At 45.3% G+C, this 10,632-nt stretch overlaps 1 protein-coding gene across 1 annotated transcript in view; it reads left to right on the top strand.

The window, feature by feature from the left end:
- ME2 (malic enzyme 2) overlaps nt 1–10,632 on the top strand; it is a 41,215-nt gene that overhangs the window by 10,699 nt on the left and 19,884 nt on the right. Inside the window, 7 exon segments of the mRNA XM_015615069.3 lie at nt 4,335–4,468; nt 7,153–7,302; nt 8,205–8,280; nt 8,598–8,759; nt 9,221–9,324; nt 9,595–9,704; nt 9,814–9,911. Coding sequence (XP_015470555.1) covers nt 4,335–4,468; nt 7,153–7,302; nt 8,205–8,280; nt 8,598–8,759; nt 9,221–9,324; nt 9,595–9,704; nt 9,814–9,911 — 834 coding nt within the window.

Genomic DNA, 10,632 nt, shown 5'->3' with positions numbered 1-10,632 from the left:
CCTGGGCACCTGGGGGCTGGGGGAAGGGTCCCAAACCTCATTTATCTTGGGCCAGGTGTTCTGCTGGGCACCTGGGGGATGGGGGCTGGCGGGAGGAGGGAAGGGCACTGCCTTGGGGTTTTATTGTGGGATCAATGCCCTGAAAGGAGAGCAGGAGCAGCCACATCTGCTCAGCTGGAAAAAGAGCAGTTTACAGAGATGTCCCTGGGGCCTTCAGGGATGTCATTTCAATCATCACCCTTGTGATCTGCAGCGCTCAGCTCGGCCTAACCGTGGAAAACACACCCAGGAGAGGCTGGGAGCGAGGGCTTTATGCTCCTGCCTCTTCCCCTTTCCTGCAGGGAGTGCTCCCAGCTGCATCCACATGGGTAGCAGAGGGCACAGCTGTGGGTCACAGCCAGGTTCACAGCTGGCTGCCCCCCGGGGCTCCCGGAGCTGGAGGTGCTCGGAGATCTGATGGAGATGCAGGTTGTGTCACAGGGCGCTGCTGTGTCAGCCAGGACACAGCCAGGACACCTGCCAGGGTACAGACTGTGCTGCTTCTGCCAGGATAAAGGTACAGAACTGGGCTTGAAAACGAAGGACAAAAGAAATCAGGAGAGAATTTCGTGTTCTGACCCTGTTCTTATATAAGCTTTTAATCTCTGGTAGAGATAGCAAAGATACCTTTGATTCTTATGAATGAACTTTATTAATTTGCAGTGGAGGCATCTTGTGCAATAGTGAACTTTGTGTTTAGCCCAAGGGAGCAAAGTCAAGAGAAGCAGCCCACAATCCAGCATAAAACCTATTTTATTTTCAAGTTGTTTATGATGCTGCTTCAAAGGCTGTGCTACACTGCTGAATCTGTTCCAGCGATTCCTAGGACTTACAAGGAAACCAGATCTTTGGTGAAGTAGAGTAACTAATTTTCTAAGCAGTGGCATGTTTGGATATAAACCATATGTACATCTTTATCAGGAGCCCTGGATGGGGTTTTTGCTGCATATGAGGACATTTAGGGTTGGTTAAAAGTACAATCCTTTTTATACACCTGGCTGCAAGACTGCAGGCGGGGAGGACTCACCACCAGTAGTTTTCTGGTGGAAACCTCTCAGAGCTACTCGCTCAGCGGTGCTATAAAAATCCAGCTTGCAGCATCCGGGCTGCTGCGCACAGAGCACGCAGCGAGAACTTGTCTGTGCTGGTATTTATAGCAGCACTGGCTTTGTGCTGCGGGATCCCACTGCCAGAGTTTGTGGATTAAAGTTCACGGTGGTTCAGCGTGAGCTTAGCTAGAACACGGCCAACGTTTCGCCCCGCTGGCGTTTTGCGTTCCCCCTCGCAGCAGAACAGGGGTTTTGTCGCGGTGGATTTGTGCTTTGAGCGTTAATTAATGAGCCTGTGGGGTGTTCCTCCGGGATGCTTTATCCGTGCTGGATATCCCAGGAGGATTAAGGCCACTAATGGGAGTGAAAGTCGCGCTCAGAGCCGCAGGAAGGGATCCCTGCTGCTTGAACCCAGACTGCAGGAGTGCTCGAGCCCTTAATCGCGGGATTAAGGCTGGGGGGACCCTTGGGTGGCTCCTGATGTGCTGGAGGACTGCTGGGGGTCTGACAGCTCCATCCCAGGGGATACTGGGCAGGCAGGCCCAAATCCAGATCTAAACCCAAACCCCAAAACAGGCTCACGCTCGTGGACAGAGATACAGCAAGTGCTAGAAGGGTTCAGGGGTTTTTGTTTCACTGCACTGGACTGAGCTTGTTCTGTTCCAGCTGGAATAAAGGACTGGATTTCTGTGTGAAGGCTGATGCTCTTCTGATTCCTGATTTAGGCCTAAGCAGAAATGAAAGCTCTTTGGATACGCTAGGATGTAATTGTCATGTAAATCAACAGCTGAAAGTACTTAGTGTCACTTAAAAATTCGCCCTGTTGGATGTTACTGTAGCTCCATCGAGCACCCAGGTTGCCTGCAAACAGGAAAGAATGTGAATAAACCGAATGAAGATTGATGCAGAATGTTCTGCTTGGAACAGGCTCGGGGCTCCTGGGTGTTACTGGGGCATGTCCAGGTGGTGTAAGGGCACAGGTTCCACCCTGCAGGGAGCTGGGAAAAGCCACGTTCCCGTGCCAAACTAACAGTGATAATCACAAGATTTTTACAGGACTCGAGGATTTCTGGAGAGCAGGCAGTAGGTTTTGGCAGGGAAGGATTTCCCTTGGTTTACAGTAAAATATCAGTGAGGGGAGCCTGGCTTTCCACTGAACTCCAGCAGCCCTGCTGACCAGAGAATAAACTTCTCTTCTCCTCCTCCTCCTCCTCCTCCTTCTTCTTCCTCTAAACGCTGTAAACCTTTGGGCATCGTTTTTGTTCCTGTGCTGCCTAAAGTAACACACCACAAATGTTTGCCAGCTGTGCACGGCCTCCAGGCCTAAGTCTGTGCTGCAAGAAGGGGCTGCTTTTAAGAGGTTAAATTTAAAATTTAATTTAAATTTAAAATTCGAAAGTTGTTTAGAATTTAAATTTAGAATTTAAAAGTTATTAAACACTCACGGCAGCGAGCTGGGGGGTTGTGGAGGGAAAGGGAAGATAGCTGAGAGGGTTGTGTGTGGGGGATGCACAGAGAATTCGTATTTCTTGTGAAGTACGCACAAGTGGGGCTCAGGCTTTGCAGCACACAGAAAAACCTGTGTGGCACCCTGGGTGTGTTTCCCTGGGTTTTTCTCTGGTGTCAGTGCTGTTCACGTGGTTGTGCTCTTCCTGGAAATGTTGGATTATCCAGATCAGCTTTTTGAAAAAAATACCACTAAGGTGGCTAAAGTGACTGGTACACCCCAGAAAAAAAGAAAATAAAAAATTAAAATCAACCCCCCCAAAAACCATCAGGAATCTCTAAGCCATGAATGTGTAAATTCAAGGTTAAAAACTTGAATAATGAACTGTCATCTGAAGTTTATTTGTATTTACTGTTGGAAGAATACTGGAGAGTAGCAATTAGAGTGGGAAAGATGACAGTGGTTTGCAAACCTGACTCCTTGTAGAAAAACTCTACTGTCCTAAAAGGTTAAATTGAAACCAGCATTTAGGGTCAGATCTGTTACACAAAGGGTTGGCAGACGTGGAAATAAATACAGAGAAAAACAAATTTATTTTAGGGTTAAATACATGGAGTTTTCAGCAAGAAGGCAAAACACCGAAGTTTTTTGGGGTTGTTTTCTTTTTTTCCTTTGCTTTCTAACTTTTCGAGTATTTTATTACTGTAGAGCACAGTGTATAATCAGTACAGAGAAGCAGGTGGGCTGCTTTAGTCAAAACAACTGGTATTAAATAGGAAAGAGAAAAATCATGTAAAAATTGTAATTATTTTAATGGTGGGATTTTTTTTCTCTAAGGAGTATTGTTTAGAAACCATTCAGGTGTGATCAATTTTACCACAACTAGGCTTTTCTAGACATTTTTGTGTATGGGCGTAGTTCTACAAATACCTGTGAAGAGTCTGTTCTCACATCAACAGAGGTGAAAATACTTTGCATTCTGATCTGAATTTATGCCTTGATTGTCAAGTGGAATTGTGATATTTTTTTTTTCTTGTCAGCTGAGGAGTTGAACCTGGATGAATCTTCCTATTCCTTCCTATGCTGACCTTCCAGGATATTCTGGATATTCTGATTCTCTGACCTTTCTGATGGCTGGAGGAATTTGAACTGTAATTACAAGGCATAAAGCAAACCTTAGAAAGCTTTTTAATTTTTTTTTTATTTTTTTATAACTTGGCAGTGAGAGTCTGGAAAGTGAGAAACGGTTCAAGTTAGTATTTAAATAACAATAAACTTAAACTTTTCATCCTCCATCTCCCAAACGGAGAAGAACGGGCAGATGTTGCAGCTGAGCTCTTCCAGTTTGCCACCACTGCTGCTCTTTGGGAGCAGATAAACAGACTGGGTCCATCCCGAAACGCAGATGTGAGGAGTGAAAGGGAAGTATTTGGGCTGAGCTGAGATCTTAGTGGGAGCGTTTGGGGCAGCTTGTCTGTGCTGCTGTGTGTGTGTGCAGAAAAGAGCAGCGATTCAGATGAGAATTTTGGCTGTCTGTGGCTGCGGGGGCCGGCCTGGTGAAACAGTTCAACAGCAGCTGTTATTCCACTTTTAATCCGTTTGCAGCGGAACCAGACCTGGCCACGAGGGCTCGGGGCTGTGGGCAAGCTGTGGCCCGAAGGGGTAGCCACAAAACCCCTGCAGAGGCAAACACACCCCAACCCTGCGGCCAGGAAAGGGCGGAAAAGCGGAGCGGTTTCCTAGGAAAGGGAATTCCTGGAGCGGGAATCGGTAACTGCTGCTCACCTCTCATTTTTCAGGGCATGGCCTTCACCCTACACGAGCGACAGATGCTTGGGCTGCAGGGACTCCTACCTCCCAAAATAGAGACACAAGACATCCAAGCCTTGCGCTTCCACAAGAATCTGGCAAAAATGACTGACCCCTTGGAAAAGTAAGCGCTGCTCCGGCCTTGTCCTGTGGTTAACAGGAATATTGGGGCTGGGAACGAGGTGGAAATGTGGGAATGCTGCAGTGGGATAGCCAAAGCCTCTGGTGCCTCCGCTGGGTTTTTCCAGTTCCTGGCTGTTCCTTTGGCACAGAAAACAGTGTCAGATTTATTACACAAAGGGTTGGCAAACGTGGAAATAAATACAGAGAGAACCAAATTTATTTTAGGGTTAAATACATGGAGTTTTCTGCAAGATGGTTAGATGAGGTTGGGAAGTTCAGTTTGGGTTTTTTTCTCCCCTCAATATTCCACGGTAATAAAACAGCAAAAGAGAATGTGTGAAGATGAGTAACAAAGCTGCAAACCTGCCTTCAGCCTGGCATAGGTATTTCTGTGATCTGCAAGAGGGAGTGGCAGGTTGCTGGAGCACAGCAGGTGGCACTTGGCCCATTCTATAAAAATGTCTGATAATGAAAGTAAATTGAGCGTTTGAGATACCAAAACCCGTGTTTGACATGTGCAGTGGTTACTGCTCAAATTCTGCTACCAGAGCAGAATTTTAAGTTCCATTATGTGTATTTTTTTTTTACATCTTTCATTACTTCACCCACGGGTTTGGCCAACCGCAGAGGATTTTGCCGTCTGTTATTTCAGCGTGCCGTGTTTTTAGCATCCCGTTGCCGTTTTCACGTCATCTTTATTTATCTCTGCCTGTAAAAATACACAGGCAAGAGGAGAGCCGGGGTGGTTTGGGGCTGGCTGGACCACATCAAAGCTCTTTTGTTCTCATCAGAGCTGAAAGATTGGCTCTTCAACCCACATCACGTCACTTGCCGGTCCAGAGCGGTCCTGCCATCTGTACTGGCCACGTGCCCGGCTGCTGTAGCCCGAGGCAAATTGCCAATTCATTATCTTCATGTCCTCGGGTCAGCAGGACTGGACATGGGTTGATGCGCAGTAAATTGGGGGGTAAATGAGCAGAAATTCAGATTTAATTCACACACCCACCCGAGTCCTTCAGAATGAACTTTGTGGCAGAGCTGCCCTGTGTGTGTTGGTGTCGGGAGTCACAAGGCACGTTTTTTGGATGAGAGATTCTTTGGCTCTGTGAAAAACAAGGTGCGCATAATTTTTATAGAATTTAAAAATTTAATTAAAAAAAAACAACTAGGAGAAAAAAATAAAGTAAAGTGTACAGATAGGGCCGGGTGTCTCTGCATTCACCTTGCTGACAAAGGATTGTCCCTTAAAAACAGAACCCTACTACATATCCATAAATTCTCATACATATTCATATTCTTCTTAGGATCTTTGGTGTTCTTCTGTTTAGTTTTCTCTTGCCCCCTTCCCAACAGATCAATCCTCTTGGTGCCATCGGGATTTACATTCTCTGATACCAGAAATGCAATAAATTCCTCCCCACCAGAGCTCTGGTCACTGCTGTCTTCATCTGGATAAGAGAGTTTACAAAAGAAAAAAAAGTCTCCAGCTATCTTTTTTAGTTTCACAAAAAAGTAAAACAAAAGTAGTTTTTGTTTTAATGCTATGTCATAGCTTAACATACATGTATTATACCACTATTCCTAAGTTTCATTAATAACAGAAATAAAAAAAAAACTATATTATTGCAGCTAAATTTTCTAATCTTATACATATAATATAACACATACATTTTACATATAATACCTATATATACATATATACATATATAATACATATATATACATATATAATACATATATATACACATATATACTTATATAATACATATATATACATATATGCACATATATACATATATATACATATATAATACATATATAATACATATATTACTATATAATATATAATATATATATGTTGTATACATATACAATACACATATATATAATATACATATATAATACATATATACACATATATAATACATATATACACATATATACATGTATAATACATATATAATACATATATAATATATATACACACATATATACATATATAATACATATATATACATATACATATATAATATATTATATATATATACATATATATTGTATACACATACAATACATATATATGCATATATAATACATATATATACATATATAATACATATATACACATATATAATACATATACACACATATATAATACCTATATATACATATATATACACATATATACATGTATAATACATATATATACATATATAATACACATATATACATATATAATACATATATATACATATATACACACATATATAATACACATATATACATATATAATACCTATATATACATATATATACACATATACATGTATAATACATATATATACACACACATATATACATATGTACATATATAATACATATATATACATATATAATACATATATATGTATATATAATACCTTTATATACCTATATACATTTTACATTATAGATATAATATTGCAATGCTTGTGACAAGCCAATAACACGATATGCATTTGTGCCAGCTCTCGCTGTGTCTGTGGCAGTAGCGAGGCTCCCCGCTGCAGTAATTCCGCGGGTTGTCTTTCACCGCGGGGCGCGGTGTGCTGCTGGCTGTCGTCCCGCTGCCCTTTCCCCCGGGAGCGTGTCCCGAGGGGAGCGGGAGGCGCTCAGGGCTGTTTCCCCTCGTGCCCACGGGCCGCAGGTACATCTACATCATGGGCATCCAGGAGAGGAACGAGAAGCTGTTCTACAGGGTGCTGCAGGACGACATCGAGCGCCTGATGCCCATCGTGTACACGCCGACGGTGGGCCTGGCCTGCTCCCAGTACGGACACATCTTCAGGAGGCCCAAGTAAGGACAGGAATCGCCGTGCCTGGCCATTTCCTCCGCCTTCACCTCGCCTTTGCAAGTGCCTCGTTCTGTTCTCCTTCAGCCACACCGGGCGCGTGCCCAGCCGGGGCAAGCGGGGGTTTGTGGGCAGTGTTTCATTTGAGAGAAATTCCAGCCTGTCAGGGGATCATCTGCTCCCAGGGAACAGTTCCTGGGAATGGTTTCTCTCTGGAATTGTGCTATTGTAAAGAGATATTTCCCAAAACAAAACGAAGAGATGTCACTGATGTGTTTTCTCTGGTCCCACCAAAGGGGACGTAAGGGGTCTCCATCAGGGTAACCTGGTTGGAAAAGCCATATAAGGGTTGAAAAGACCCCAAATTAAAGGCTGATTCCAGCCACATGAAAACCAGCTGTGTGTAGTGTTTAACTCGGACCTGTGTCCAATATTTCCTGTCCTCTAGCCACAGCAGTTGGTTAAAACAGGTCTCGGGGTGCAGTTTATATTGAGAAACAAAACATTTGGAAGCAGACATGGAGATTGGGTAACTAAACACCCCAAGTGCAGGCCCTCAGCCCCGTTCCCAGCTCTTCCCAGGTGCCAGACAGCTCTGTGATTCCAGGGGGATTCCCTTCTGTGGGTCTGAGGATCCGTGTCCGCACATAGGGAGCGTGGAAAAAGGGATCTCTGGACAAAACCCTCGCTCCCTGTCCGAGAGGGCTGGCTCCAGGTGGGTTCCTGCCCCAGGCAGGAACAGATACTGTCCTTTGAGTGATTTATGTCAGTGGCTGTAAAACTCTGAATTTTAAATTGTCCTGTTTGACATTCAGTTTCACAAGGTGAAATTTCTAATTGTCGCCCACAAAACGTTTCTGGCTTGTTTGTTTTTTTTTTCCTTTTTTTTTTCTTTTTATCCTTTCAGAGGATTATTTATTTCCATCTCAGACAGAGGCCACATCAGGTCAATTGTGAACAACTGGCCAGAGAACGACGTTAAGGTACTGTCACTGTGTGATTTAGGTTCTGCTTGTTATTCCATCTCAGCTGGGTTTTTGAAGATTTACTGGTTATTTGATGGAAACATAAATATTAAGTAATGCATTCTTGGCTCTTTAGTGGTGATGGCAGAATGCAAATAATTAAGGTGATGTATATCTTGAAGATCAGTGTTTTATCCTAAATATGAGATTTATGGGTTAAGGAAAATATTCCTTGTGATCTGTTCTTCGTTTGGCCATGCAAAACTAATCTTTATAAATTTCAGTGATTGTGATTTGACCTGCTTTTTTTTTTTTTTTTTTTTTTTTTTCATCAGGCTGTCGTTGTCACCGATGGAGAAAGAATATTGGGTCTTGGGGACCTGGGTGTGTACGGGATGGGAATTCCAGTGGGAAAGCTGTGTTTGTACACAGCCTGTGCAGGGATACACCCAGATAAATGCCTGCCTGTGTGCATCGACGTTGGGACTGATAACCCAGTGAGTCACCCCTATAAAAACTGCTTTTTTTTAAAAAACATCCCATACTCTGACCGAGTCATTTCTTTCCTGGACACTTTAATTTAAGATAAACCTGAATATTTTATGCAAAGGCTAAGTGGTTTGGAGTTCACTGTGTGCTGATCTAAAAGTGCCCATTAATTTCTCCATGGAAGGGTTGCATCTGGAAGTAATTGGAATGCTGGGACTCTGCAAAGTAGGCAGTCAGTTCTGACCTGCCTCTGAAGAAGCTGGGGACGTGAATTAGGTTTATTGGAGGCGTTTATTGTTCAGAGTATCGATTTGTTCCTTCAGCAGCCCCAGGTGCCAGCTGAAAGGCGAGAGGAGTGCAGGCTGGAGGCTGTTGGAGCTGGCTGTGAGCACAGCACCTCGTGCTGCTGTCAGCTCCGTGTGCTGGCAGGGCGCTCATCCGCCGCTCCCTCGGGTGTGCTCCCTTTCAGACACTCCTCAAGGACCCCTTCTACATGGGGCTGTACCAGAAGAGGGATCGCTCGCAGGTCTACGATGACCTGATAGATGAATTCATGGAAGCCATCACGGACAGGTAGGGCAGGAGTGCACACGGCATCCATCCCTAACACGCTGTCCTTGGAGCAGCCACCCAGGGAAGCGCCAGCAGCTGGGGCAGGCTGTGTGTCTGTCCCTGGGGTGACATCCTCAGTGACCTAGCTGCTTGTCATTATCTGTAAATAGGCACGGAACGGAGACAGAGCTGCTGGGCTCTGCCTGAGCACAGCCTGCTCACAGAGATAATTGATGACACGCAGGGTTTGAGTTTCCTCTCTCTGATGGGGGTGTTTGCCATCCTCTGTAGGTACGGCCAGAACACCCTCATCCAGTTTGAGGACTTTGGGAACCACAACGCTTTCCGCTTCCTGAGGAAATACAGAGAGAAGTATTGTACCTTCAACGACGACATCCAAGGTACACCCTTGGTCGGTGTTCCCCAGCATCCGTGCAGGAACTGTCCCCAGAGCCACAGCCTGCCGTGCAGGCGTGCTCAGCTGCCCTCAGCCGTGCTCTGCTCCCACAGGGACAGCCTCGGTGGCCTTGGCAGGACTGCTGGCAGCACAGAAAGCCACTGGGAAACCACTGACAGACCAGAAAGTGCTGTTCCTTGGGGCGGGAGAGGTGAGTCCCGAGAGCAGCAGGGATATTTAAAACGTGTATTTTCTCATCCTGGCGGTTTGCCTTCTCTGGATTCCACCACACGACTTTTCGTGTAAGGCCAGCTGAAACGCACTGGCAGAGAGGACCCTGCTTAAACAGGACTGTGTTTAACATTTTAACATCACATTTTTCATTTTCCCCTGTGGCCTTGAGAAAAGCACCAGGGATGTGTATTTGAAGGGAAACTCACCATAAAATGGTGATGTAGTGAGACCACCTTGTTAATTTTTATAGCACTGGAGAGGAGTACAGGGAGTTTTTCCCAGCAAGGTAATTCATTCTGCAGCAGGCACCAGTTACTGGTGCTGCAGTGCCAGGAGCAGCACTGTGCTGCTTCTTGGTGCATCAGCGCGATTGCTCCTGCGGTGCTGACAAAATAACTTAATTATCTGAGAAGTTCTCCATCTGGGGAAAGGCCCTGGTGGCAGGAATTGGCCGGGGCTGTGCTGAGCCCTGCTCTGCATCCCGCTCTGCCTCATTCCTGCTGCCAGGGAGGGGGACACGGGGCCAGGCACGGGCTGCTGCTGCTGCTGCCCTCTGCTCCAGGGTGGGGAGCACAGGGCACACAGCTCGGGCTGGGCTCCTGGCTGGAGACGTGAGCACTGCTGGGCTGGGCTGCCCAGGGTGGCTGCAGAGCTGCCCCTGCAGAGCTGCACCTCCTGTCCTGATCCCTGCAGAGCTG

Source organism: Parus major, chromosome Z (genome assembly GCF_001522545.3).
Source record: "Parus major isolate Abel chromosome Z, Parus_major1.1, whole genome shotgun sequence".
Taxonomy (NCBI): domain Eukaryota; kingdom Metazoa; phylum Chordata; class Aves; order Passeriformes; family Paridae; genus Parus; species Parus major.
Note: the sequence above shows the minus strand (reverse complement) of the source record. Positions and strands in the feature narration are given on the sequence as shown.